Genomic DNA, 13470 nt, shown 5'->3' with positions numbered 1-13470 from the left:
TGACCAATCCGTGCTGACTCAGTCCTATTTCACCATGCATTTCCAACTACTCCACCCTTAATAATAGTCTTTAAAATCTCAACAATGACTAAGGTCAGACTAACTAGTCTATAGTTTCCTGTTTTCTGCCTCCCTCTTTCTCCCAAATTAATCTTTAAGGCACATGTTTACCTCTTTACTTGCGATAGTGTCAACATTTAAAGGTTGATAGTTCTGAAGAGTATGTGGCCAACAGATGAATGAGTCCTGTAGGTTAGACCAGTTTCTAATGATCCTACATTGAGAATTGTCTCAATGTCAGGGAGTAAGACATAACCATAATCAGATATGCATGGCAGTGTTGCTGATACTTGTTTCTTCTCGAACGTACTGTCAGTGTTGGAAGTGTTATTTCTTGCCACGCTTGTTTTGTTTGCCAGCAGACAACTCTTTGCATTTTCTATCAAAATAGAAACAAATTGTACTCATAGGAGGCAGATAAATGGTTGATGATGAAGTGATTAAGCTAGCCAGGCATTTGAGAGTTTGTGTACTCCAGCGTTTGCATGTTCATTTCTTAAATCATGCTTTGGTAGACAAGGCCATTTGCTATGATGTGGAACTTGATAATTTGTTGAAAGACTGTGACTGATTCTTGAGGATGCCTTGTAGCAAATATTTCCATATGGAGGAGATGAATACGAATTAACTGCCAAAGGTCTTGCTTCAGACAGGATTGAGTGTGGATTGCAGTTAAACATGGATTCTGGATTCATGCTTGGTCATAGATCCTATGGGATAGCCATAAACATTGGGAAGTATTCCGTGCTATACATCTCTATGATTCTATGACTATGACTATTTGAAGAATTACTTTGAATTATACAAAACCGGGACACTTCTCTAAAAGGCAAAGACTCTAGTTACATTGTTGCCCACTGTGGTTAACAAATGTGACGGGGGACAGAAACGAGCTAAAGGAAAAGATGTGCACAAATGCAAGGAAATGTAGAAATTCAGCAACCTGTGAGAACTTTATATAAAAACAACAAAAGTCAAATGTGGTACAAAGGGAATTTGGGGAAAAGAAGACTTTCAGATGATGTCAAAGTTAACATTGTTGCTATAGGAGGAGAAGGAAATTAGAGAGTAGAATGTGGATTCATTAAAGTGAGGTTTGGGAAGATCCTAATTGATTAAAAAATAGCAGACGTGTTAAATGCCTACTTTGTCCTCTTACACTATAAAAATGGATACAAAGTTCCATTAGTACACGAAGTACACTAAAAGTAAGTCAAAGGGTTTAATTTAATGAGTTTAATGTGAGTTTTAAAATGGTAATGGAGCAAATAATGGCAACTAAGATGGGCAAGAAAATCAGGATTTATTATTTTCACCCTAGGCTATTGAGAGAAATAGGTGAGGAAATTGCAGGTGCATTAGTCGTAATTTTCCAAAGCTCTCAAAAATCAGCAATTTTGTTTTTGAATTGGAAGATTGTAAATGTATGTGTATAATTTAAGAGATGGAGGGTGAAAACAGGTACTATGCCTTTTCTGATTCTTCTGCAAATGGTAGTAAACTGTATCACTGTAATCTGTTATCAGAGACAGTGGCTTGGACAATTATCAGCTGATCAAAGTGAGTCAGCATTAATTTGTGAAAGATATATTGTGACTGATGAATTCAGATGAATCTTTTGAAACTATTAGCATGGTGGAACAGGAAAATTGTCCAATGAACTTTAAAAATGTATTTCCGAGGAGATGATGAACAAAAATGAAATCATATATTTTGCCATTAACTTTGTCACGTGGTTGGGAGGCAGTGGTTACACCATGGTTCACCGGTAAGATTTTGGGGAATTGTGATCATCCACTTTAGTTATGGGGGATTGGAATATTTTCTTAACGATAGGAAATGTGGAAAAATTGATTGGTGTTTGGTGTCTATGTATACAAATTACGAGACATTAATGTATCCTGACAGAATGTTATCAAAAAGACCAATGGCCCAGAATTTGTGTAGTTGGTCAGTGAACAGTAACTGTTAGTTAGACTTGCCCTGATTTGTTTAATTTTTGACATTTTGCATTATAAATTGCTGCATGTGAGATGGTTAGCCTGTGTCTTGTGAAGAAAATAGTTTAGCTTTTTCTTATTTTTAAAGGCGAGTGTAAGGCCTTATATTCTGGATTAATTCGATTGGTCAAACTACCAGGCTTGTTTTTTTACACACTGTAGTTAAAGTATAAACAAAAGAAGGAAAACTTAACTGTATTAGAAAACTTAACAAAATAATCAAATATTTAACTAGTAAGCAGCAACTGTTCCAATATAGTAGTATCTCATAAATGTACCCTTGGCAAAGGCTAGTATATTGAAGTCTGAGAGATATAGATTTTTAGTCAATAGTGGAATCAAGGGTTATTGGAAAAAAAAATGAATGAATATGAAAAGGTGCTGTGAACTAATAATAAAAAAAAATAGAGTTGAAAGTTTCATTGAAGACCTTGTAAATGTCATGTGAGTCAAATGGTCCTTCGTGTTGAGATTATTGTGATTCTACAACGACACCATAGAGTTCTGGTTAATGACCATATGGATACAGTAGTGTATGTCTGAACATTTGTTACCAAATTCAGAGGATGCAATTAAAAAATGTATGGAAAATTATAGTTCTTATAATGCAGGGATTGAATGAAGTTTTCAGTGATGACTGGAAATGATGAATCACTTTATTAGTTTTTAAGTAATATTGCTTTATTAAATTTATTGGTTTAAGAAGTACAAGCCACAGAAAAATGTTCATTTAATCTTTTTAATATTTTGCAGGTAATAACTTTTCTGTTTCTGTGCAAAGTGGTCTGACGAATGACAAGGGACTAGAAGTACTAGCACGTTTTGTGAACTTAGAGGTATCCTCTCTGCCAGAAGAAGCACATAGCATTGTACAGGAATGCAAGGGTAAGTCTCTTAATGGACTGTTAACATTTGTAAAGTATCCCAGATTACTTTACAGATTAAAAGACAAACATCCCAGATTACTTCACAGATAAGAAACAAGCAACAAGCAGAAATTAACATGAGAATGATTGAAACTACAGTCAAAAAGATAGACTTTGCCTGAGACTTAAGTCAACATGTGAGGACACACCTCCAGGGCAGGTAGGTCATGAGACAAAAAAGCTGCAGATGCTGGAATCCAAAGTAGACAAACAGGAGGCTGAAAGAAAACAGCAAGCCAGGCAGCATCAGGGGGTGGAGAAGTCAACGTTTCTGGTATTAACTATTCTTGAGGACTAGATATGAGGGTAGGGGGTGCTACAGATAAAGAGAGACATGGGTCACGAACCTTCTGGCCTAGAGACAGGGATGCGAGCACTGAAACATAAGACTGTTAACGTGGAACTTTTACATCATGTGGCCAAACTGAAACAGTTAATGTAGTTGTGCTGGATTCCATTATTTATTCAGCTGCAGTATTTACTCTTGCCACTGAATGGCAGCAGATTAAATCTGAATTTCACCATTGAAATACAGTAAACTATATTAATATAGCTGAAGTTAAGTCGAGCTCTTGTACTTGAGATGTGGTAGTATTGCAATATGTTTACTTTCTGCATAGTAGTTACATATCTGGAATTTGGTACAATATATGGGGCAATTTGTAAGCTGTTCTGTGAGTACTTCAAAGGTTTTGATGATTTAAATCATTCATGAGGTGATGTGTCTTTGAAATATGTGTTTCCCTATGCAGGTTTAGATGTATGCAAATAACAGTCACAGTTTCTTTATAATCTGAGCTCATGATTTTTCCAGTGCAAGTCCAATAGATTGGCTCAGATATACTTTGAACTGCATCGTTCAAACTCTAATGTCATTACATTTTTGGGGATTTTTATTTAAAAGTAAATTATTTCCACGCATCCCTGCATTTATCATTTGTTGCACCTTAGATGTCACACTTGTGACGATACTATGGCTTTAAAAGATGTATTTTGTCCTGGTTTCTTCTGTCCTTGGGTTTTTTTAAAGTTGGAACAATAGAGGCAGCATGAATGGGTAGAGTCAGGGTTTTAGTTTAGCTTTCACTAGTTACTGGGGTTTTGAAGTTTAGTTGTGGAAACCTGTTATTCTTTACTCCGTTACGGCTTAAAGCTTGGGTTCGCTTTCAGCTACCAAAGTTACATGTTGGACAATCTACTACAATTTGTTTTGCCTTTACCACGGGTGTGTTTATGGGATGTTACTGTATTCGATCAGTTACTATTTTGTAGCTAAATAATCTAGTATTCTATTAAGTTTTCCAACAGAGTTAGAGTTAAGCCAATTCTTCTTTCTTTTGTTTGTATTTTAACTATAGAGTAAGAATAAAGTGTGTTTTGCTTGAAGCTGCATAGTATAACTAATCAGATTACATCTGGAACACAGCACATTGCATTTGCCTTTAAATAAGAATATTTGAAGAGGGTTTGATCTGGTCCATAACATACTCTTTAATACCATTTTATATCCATGCTTGAAAAAAAAATAGCAGTAGTCATTTGCATTATTTAGAAAAATCTCCCCAGAATTGTACATAACGATCAGAAAGTAAGTTGTGATGAGGATACAAAGAGTGGTTAAATGAATGGGCCAGAATTCAGCAATTGGAGTACACTGTGTGAAAGTGAAAGGGTGCTTAATTTGGGAGGGAGAATAGAAAGGCAGAATATTATTTAAATGGAAATACTGCTCAGTGCAGTGCTACAGAGCGATCTGTACATCAATCACTGATAGCAGGCAAAATGAGAGGAATTTAAAAATAGATCATGGATGATGAGGAATTTCTTCTTTCAGGGGGCCGGCTGATCATGCAATTTTTTTTAAAAAATTGGGAGTCTGAAAGATTTTAATCGACAAGGGAGTGGAAAGGTATTGTGAGTAAACGTGAAAGTGGAGTTAAGGCTACAGCCAGATTGTTGGTGCTCTTATTGAATAGCAGAGCAAGCTCAATGACTCAAATAATCTCTACCTGCTGTTATTATGATCTTCTTACCAGAGCCACAAGGCTGTTCATTTACCTTTGAAATTAGGATTCATCCTGAAAAATTAATTTTTGAATGAGCTCACACTAGGCTTACATAACATTAGTTACATTGATCTTTTTTCTCTGTAAGATGACAGAAACCTTGTTGGTGATATTTAGATAAAGAAACAAACTAACTCTAAGGCAGCAGCTTCCAAACGACTTCATTATGAACTTCAGAGTTATCAACTTTAAAGAGATGTAATCCTTTGTCAGTGGCTGACTAATAAAACATTGTTATGATCAGTCCTCAGCTGAGGTTGCCCAATTCCTTATGATTCAGGTAAGATGCCTCCAAATGGTTAAACAGCTCACTAAGGAGGGATTTGTCTCATAGAATCCCTTCAGTGTGGAAACAGGCCATTCAGCCATTCAGGCCATTCGGTCACACCGACTCTCCAACGAGCATCTCATCCAGACTCACCACCTACCCTATCCCTGTAACCCTATATTTCTCATTCATCTAACCTACACATCCCTGGACACTATGGACAATTTTGCGTGGTCACTCAACCTAACCTGCGCGTCTTTGGACTGTGGGAGGAAACTGGAACACCTGGAGGAAACCCCCACAGATACAAGGAGAATATGCAAACTCCAAGCAGACAATTGCCTGGAATTGAACCTGGGTCCTTGGTGCTGTGAGGCAGCAGTGCCAACCGCTGTGCCAGATTAACTTGCTCTCCTTCCTACCTTGCTCCCTTTCTTAACTCAATCCTTCTCATGATCAGTTAAAACAAAGTTAGTTTTAAAAAAACTTTCTTTATGAATACCATTTATGAATCCAATTTTAGTAATGTTTTAAATAGAGCCAAATTCACCAGGTTCCCTTTACTTCAAGAAAAGAGTTCATTTATTAGCTACCAAACATGAGAAAAGGTAATAAGAGACACACACACACATTTTAGAAGTGTATATTGATATATAGGTATCAGTTAAAAACATATACAAATCAGTCTTTGGGATCTGTGAGGGTGGAATATTGTGTTTGCTAAGTTAGATGATATTGATTTATAGTGGTTTCAAGATTCCAGCTTCTCTTAACTTACAGGATTTTGACTTGTTCCTTTCTTGATATTGACTTCACTGGCTGGCCTGGCTTCTACCAATCAGAGTGAGAGAGTATTTCTTTCACCTGCAGAGGTGTCTAATGTCTATCCTCAAACTGAGATCCTTGCAGCACAATAGCCTACTAGCACACACAGACCAAGGATTGCAATTGGCTTTTAACTTCATCTTTTTATAAATTCCTGTGAAGATAAAAGATGAGCTTGTATTTTGTTTGAGATGTACTTCACAGGATATGGGTAGTCAGTCCCTCGTTGTCTTTTCCTTGCAAGTCTCTCTGAAGTTTCTCTTTTGTTCTACAGATGTGTTTTTAAAAAATATTTACTCCATAGGTTGTAGGCGCCTCTGCCTCGGCCAGCATTTACTGCATATCCTTAGTTGCCCAGAGAGTGGTAGGAGTCAACCACATTGCTCTGGGTCTGGAGTGACATGTAGGCAGAATTTCTTCCCTAAAGGACATTAGTGAACCAGATGGGTTTTTCTGACAATTGACAGTGGCTTCATGGTCATCAAGAGACCCTTAATTCCAGATTCTTTATTGAATTCAAATTCGACCATCTGCCATGGTGGAATTTGAACCTGGGTCCCCCAGAACATTAGCTGAGTTTCTGAATGAGTAGTCTAGCAATAAAACCACTAGATCTTTGCCTCACCCTATAATAGGTCCCATGGATTATACAGGGCTTTGCGAGACCAACACTGAATTTGTTTCCACAATCATCTTTTTGTTGTATATCTTCATTTTTTTAGAAAGTGCTGTAATTAAAAATTCACTATGTATGTAAGTAATCTGGAGTGATGATCCTTTGTAATGACAATATCACAAAATGCTTCTGCACCTGTGAGACAGCAATTTATACCTTCTTACAGAGACTAACACTAATTAAATTTTTTGGTTCTTTGAAGGTATAGTTCTCACATTTTGCATGGTTAAATTTAAGTTTCCATACACTATCTTGAAAGGCAGATGAACATTAAACGTGCATGCAAGGTCTAGACAGCAGGCCATGTGGGATTTTCACTGCCTACCCTCATGGTTACGTTTATGTGTGGAAATCCTTGGACAAAGAACATGTATCCACTGGCATGATTCAGACCCTTCACATTTGGTGGGTACTGCAGGGGCTGGAGTAAACCATCATCTTTCACAATGCTGTTTGAATTTAACTTGTTAAGTTTCCTTTGAAATTTAGGTTTTCTGTTGCAGTGCCCTTTAAGGGCTCCCAATCCCAAATTTCACTATTTGGTTTATTAAAGTAGTAGAAAGGAGAATTGGGGGATGTGTTACTATAGTGTTCGTGTCGCTGGGCTAGTTTTGGGGGAAATCACATGCTAATATTTGAGTGAGGATATTGTGGCACAGTGATAGTGTCTCTGCCTCTTGTGCAGAAGGTCCACGTTCAAGTCCTTTGAAAGTTTGTCATAGCATGTCTGAATGAGTTATATTAAAAATAACTTCAGAAAGGAAGAATGGTGATAGCTTTCAACCTCAATCACAAACCAACAGTTGTTGGTCCTGTAAAACGTGTCAGTGCTTTGCTGTTACATACCTGTAAATCCAGTCTGAAAAGTCTGAATCCCAGAAGAAGACATGGACTTGTTGTGTGGTAGGCTGAAAGGTTTTTTTTTATGGCTAGAGCGGACGTGATCTGTCAGGTGTTTTTTTTTGTAATGCTTGTTGAAAATAAGCTTTCTATGATTCAATTCTACTATGGGTAAGGCCAGTTGATCCATGGATATCATGCATATATATATAAAGTGTGTGATGAAAATAATTGTTAGCAAGGTTTTCTTTTAATGTGTCTAATAGTGTGCTTGCTTTTGCTGGCTGACCATCATTTAGTTTCTATCCTTAATTGTCTTTGAGAAGATGATGGCATACTGTCTTTTTGAATCACTATATCCTTTGAAATGTAGAGATATTCTCAGTACTGTTAGGAAGTGAGTTCAAGGACTTTGGCCGAGTGACAGTGAAGGAACAGTAATCTAGAATGATTTATCTCCTGGAGGAGAAATTCTGGTTGGTGCTGTTCCCAATCATCTGTTGCCCTTGTCCTGCTAGGTTGTCGAGGTTAAGAATTTGAAAAATGCAGTGGAAGCAGCCCTGATGAGGTGCTGCCATTGTGTGTCAGTGTGTGAGAGTCGAGGTGGAAGTGATAGTTTGACTGCCAAACACGTGGATCTGCTGTATTGTGGATGGTGTTGAGTTCTTTAGGTATTGTTGGATTTGTACACATACAGACAAATGAAGAGTATTTCATCAACTCCTGACTTGTGCCTTGTAGATGATGAACAAGCTTTGGTCACAGAATTCTTTATCTCTGTTCTGCTCTTGTAGCCATGCTATTTACGTAGCTAGCCCATTTTTTAGTTTCTGGTTTATGGTAACGCCTGGGTCTTGATGGTTGGGGATTGTTAATGCTAATGTTAATGATTACCATGGGCTTTTGGAATTGCAAATTGAACCGCATTTCTTAAACATTATGACCATAAGGTTCTCGTGCATGCCTCATGGCCTGCATTGAGAGATGTTTAATTGGTTCATGTCATGAGGTTGAATATCAGGAATATAAGGGTATCCATTTTGGTGGGAAGAATGTGATAGCAGAGTATTCTTTTTAAATGGAGAGAGACTACAGAATGCAGCATTACAGAGTGATTTGTGACTCCTCATATATGAATCATAAATAGTTAGTACAGCAGATCATCAGGAAAACAAGTGGAATGGCATACTGAAGTAGGGTAGTCTTGTCTAATCATGCTATTGTTGAGACCACATGTAAAGTACTGTGTACAGCTTTGATGGTCTTTCTTAAGGAAAGGTGTACTTGAATTGGATGCAGTCCAGCAAAGATTCATAAGGCTGATTCTTGGGATCATAGGATTGTCTTATGAGGAAACATAAGCAGATTTGACTCGCGCTGATTTTGATGAGAACTCAAAATGTTAACTAAGTTTCTTTCCTTGCAAATGCTGCCTGACCTGTTGAGTTTTTCCAGCTTTTTAAATAGAATTTTGGATCTATACTGATTGGAGTTCAGAAGGATAAGAACTGTTTTTATTGAAACATTAGTTTCCAAGTGGATTTGATTGGGCAGATTTAGACAGGATGTTTTCCATCAAAGAACCCAGAACAAGGAGTTTCCTATTTAAGATAGAATTGTACATGAAGAAGAATTTTTTTCTTGGAAGGTCATTAGTTTTTGGAATTCTGTCACACAGTGAACAGTGGAAGTTGGGTTATTGAATATAATCGAGGAGAAAGTGAGGGCTCCAGATGCTGGAGATCAGAGCTGAAAATGTGTTGCTGGAAAAGTGCAGCAGGTCAGGCAGCGTCCAAGGAACAGGAGAATCGACGTTTCGGGCATAAGCAGAAGTGACTGATTCCTGAAGAAGGGCTTATGCCCGAAACGTCGATTGTCCTGTTCCTTTGATGCTGCCTGACCTGCTGCGCTTTTCCAGCAACACATTTTCAGCAGTTATTGAATATATTCAAAGCTTAGTTTGGGAGATTTCTGATTTACAAAGAAAACTAAGGTTTCAGGATCAGACAGAAGAGCACAGTTAAGACTACAATCAGATCAGCTGTGATCTTCATGAATGATAGAGCAGGCTCAATTAGCTGAAAGGTTTACTCTTGTTTTTATTTCCTATGACCTTGAATCATATGTTCACTGTGTCCTCTTTTCCATCTGCTCCACGATAATCTGCCAACCCAGAGTCACTATGTCTGTGTTGTTCAGCAACAAGCCCTTCTGTTATTCACCTCTATCAGTCACTTCTGCTTTTCGAAAATTTCACCTTTCGCAAATGGACTTGCCTAAAGTAAGATACTTTTTTGTGAGTCATGATGCAAGTTCATTCATCATCTGAATAAATCTTAATTTATTTTGCAGTTCGTTTCAACATTTTCACCATCTTCTCCTGCTTCTACTTTCACAGGACTCTGAAACACCAGCATATTAAACTTCAAACAATAAAAGCATTAAAGTGAAGGTGCCCATTTTTCTGTTAGTCAGATAAGTTTAGAGTTTTTTTGGTAGTTCCACTACTAAGAACACTTGAGCAGAAAAGAATTACAATTTTGCTGCTTGTTCATAACTTTGCTTCCTTTAAAAGGGACTCTTGTTCTGCACAAATTATATGTTGCGGGGAAGATGGTGTGAGCTTTATATATTATTCATTTCAAACATTGGATTGTTGTCAGTTCCAGTAAATTCTATGCTCCTTGATGTGGCTCGTTTTGAAGTTTGGAAAATTCTGGTTCTGAAAATTACTTATGTGACCTAATTAAATGGCAGGAGTAGTTTTTGTACTTTGTTTTACTGAAATGTTTAAAAATGAATTAAACCATTTTGCAAGTTTAGAAAATTATCCAGCCATTCTTAAAGAGGGGCATATAGCTGTCTTGCATTTTTTATAAAAATCAAACTATTCCAAAAAAAACTGGCTTTACTTTCTTTCCTTTTCCAATTTTCTCTTACCCACTTCCATATTCCTGAAGGCATTGCAGTTTTTTTGGGGGTTCAGATTCTGGGGTTATCCAGCAGAGAAATTCAAAGTGACACTTGATTATGGTAGCCACCCAGTACAAATATGAGCAATGAGTGCTGATCAGACTGAGAGATAGGGCAAAGCTAAAGTCGTTGGTTACAAATTCATGAAGGTTTTCAGTGACCAAGCAGGTGCATTGATGATGGTAGATGCTTTGTGTGCATTTGAAGTGGGCAACATAGATATATCTGTTCCTTTTTATACAGTTTCATCTCATGTTATTCTTCCCTCATCCCAAGTGTGTACTGCAGAATGGTGATTTTTTTAAAAAAATCCACTTGTAGGATATAGGCATTGCAGGCTGGTCAGCATTTATAGCCCATCCTTAGTTGTCTTTGAGAAGGTAATGGTGGTGAGCTGCCTTCTTGAATTGTGCCGTCCAGGTGCTGTTGGTTGACTTACAATGCTCTTATGGAAGGAATACAAGGATTTTGACCCAGCAACAGTGAAGGAACATGATATATTTCCAAGTCAACACGGTGAGTGCCTTGGAGGGGAACTTCCAGGTGATGGTGTTCCCATGTATTTACTGTCCTTGTTCTTCTAGATGAAAGTGGTCTTGGATTTGGTAGGTGCTGTCTAAGGATCTTTGAATTTCTTCAGGGCATCTGCTGCTACTGAGTGTCAGTGATGGAGAGAGTGAATATTCGTAGTTCTGGTGTTAATCAAGCAAGCTGCTTTGCCTTGAATGGTGTCAAGCTTCTTGAGTGTTGTTGAAGCTGCACCCATCCAGGCAAATGTGGAGTATTCCATCATGCTTCTGACTTGTATCTTCTAAATGACGGCCAGGCTTTGGGGAGTAAGGAAGTGGATTACTCACTGCAGTATTCCTAGCTTCTAACCTGTTGTGTAATCACTGTGTTTATGTAGCGTGACCATTTGAGGGTTAATATTGAGGATTCAGTGATGGTAACACCATTAAATGTCAATGGGTAGTGGTTAGATTGTCTCTTATTGGAGATCTCATTGCCTGGCATTTTTGTGGCACTAATATCACTTGCCACTTGTCTGCCCAAACCTGGATGTTGTCAAGATCTTGTTACATTTTAACATGGACTGCTGACCATTGTGAGATCATCGGTTAACATCCCACTTCTGACCAAATGATGGAGGGAAGGTCATTAATGAAGCAGCTAAGATGGTTCGGCCTTGGACACTGCCATGAGGAACTCCTGTAGAGATGTCCTGGAGTTAAGATGGCTGACTTCCAACAACCACAACCATTTTTCTACATGCCAGGTATGACTCCAACCAGCATATAATTTGCCCCGATTTCCATTGATTCCTGTTTTGCTAGAACTCCTAGATGCTACACTTGGTTGAATTCAGCCTTGATGTCAAAGGCTGTCCCTCTCACCTCACCTCTGGAATTCAGTTCTTTTCTCAATTTTTGAATCATGGCTGTAATGAAGTCAGGAGCTGAGGAGCTACAACTGTGCGTCACTGAGCAGGTGCTGCTTGATAGCACTGTTGATGACATCTTCATCACTTTACTGACAATCGAGAGTAGGTTGATGGGATAGTAATTAGCCAGTTAGATTTCTCCTGCTTTTTGTGTACAGGACATACTTGGGCAATTATCTACATTGTTGGTTAGATGCCAGTGTTGTAATTGTATAGGAATAGCTTGGCTAGGGGAGTGGCAAATTCTGTACCACAAGTCATCATACAATTTCTGGAATGTTGTCATGGCCCATAGCCATTGCAGTGTCTAGTGCCTCAAACTGTTTCTTGATACCACATGGAGTGAATTGAATTGGCTGAAGACTGGTACCTGTGATGCTGGAACGACTGGATGAAACTGAGATAGATTATCCCCTCGGCACTTCTGGCTGAAGATTGCTGCAAATGCTTCAACCCTATCGTTTGCACTGATATGCTGGGCTCTTCCATCATTGAGGATGGGGATATTTGTGGAGTCACCTCCTCCAGTGAGTTGTTAAATTGTCCACCAACATTCACAACTGGATGTGGCAGGATTCTAGAGCTTAGATCTGATTGTTGGTTGTAGGGTTGCTTAGTTCTGTTTATTGCTTGTAACTTATACTGTTTGGCATGCAAATTGTCCTGTTTGATAGCTTCACCAGGTTCACACCTAATTTTTTAGGTGTCATTCCTGATGAAGAGCTTATGCTCGAAACATCGATTCTCCTGCTCTTCAGGTACTGCTGGGCTGCCTATGCTTTTCCAGCGCCACACTTCTTGACTGTCATCTCCAGCATTTGCAGTCCTCGCTTTCTCTTACCTAATTTTTAGGTATGCCTGGTGTTGCTCCTGCCATGCCCTCTTCCACTCTCCATTGAACCAGGGTTGAACTGCTGGCTTGATGGTAATGGTTGAGTGGGGAATATGTGAGGCCATGAGGTTACAGACTGTGCTAGAGTACATTCTTGTGCTGATGGTGTTTTTGTGAGTTGATGATGCCATTGATTCTTTGAACTTTAGATGAATGTAGCTGAGGAAGGAGGTGGAGGGATCCAAATATCTGAATATAAAGGTGGCCTGTATTCACTCGGGCTAATTAATTCACCCACACCATAAGTCTTAGAAATTTCTTCTAATTGGCCTGTAGGTTCATCTGATAAAGATCAGACCTCACCTTGCTTAAACAAAAAGTGAAAGAAAGTGTGTATAAAGTTGCTCATAGTTCCTTCAGACATGGTTTTGATAATATTATAACGTATTAATTGCCAATATTAAATAACATTAGGAAAAAATCTCTGGCCATGAATTTATGAAGTAAAATGACATGGTATTTTGTAATAAATTATCTCAACAAAACAAAATGTATTTTATTTT

At 38.2% G+C, this 13470-nt stretch overlaps 1 protein-coding gene across 7 annotated transcripts in view; it reads left to right on the top strand.

The window, feature by feature from the left end:
* apaf1 (apoptotic peptidase activating factor 1) overlaps window positions 1-13470 on the top strand; it is a 185268-nt gene that overhangs the window by 26521 nt on the left and 145277 nt on the right. For all 7 annotated transcript variants that reach the window (XR_006315078.2, XR_015761153.1, XM_087999560.1 and 4 more), the window contains exon 7: window positions 2814-2945. Coding sequence is in view for 5 of the 7 variants with exons in the window: in XM_087999560.1 (XP_087855686.1) it covers window positions 2814-2945 (132 nt within the window). In the remaining 2 variants the exon portion in view is untranslated. The remainder of the gene's footprint in view (window positions 1-2813; window positions 2946-13470) is intronic.

Source organism: Chiloscyllium plagiosum, unplaced genomic scaffold (genome assembly GCF_037043375.1).
Source record: "Chiloscyllium plagiosum isolate Xiang-an unplaced genomic scaffold, Cpla_swu_hap1 HiC_scaffold_23, whole genome shotgun sequence".
In the NCBI taxonomy this organism is placed as follows: Eukaryota; Metazoa; Chordata; class Chondrichthyes; order Orectolobiformes; family Hemiscylliidae; genus Chiloscyllium; species Chiloscyllium plagiosum.
The sequence above is the reverse complement of the archived record's forward strand: the minus strand, read 5'-3'. Positions and strand labels throughout refer to the sequence as shown.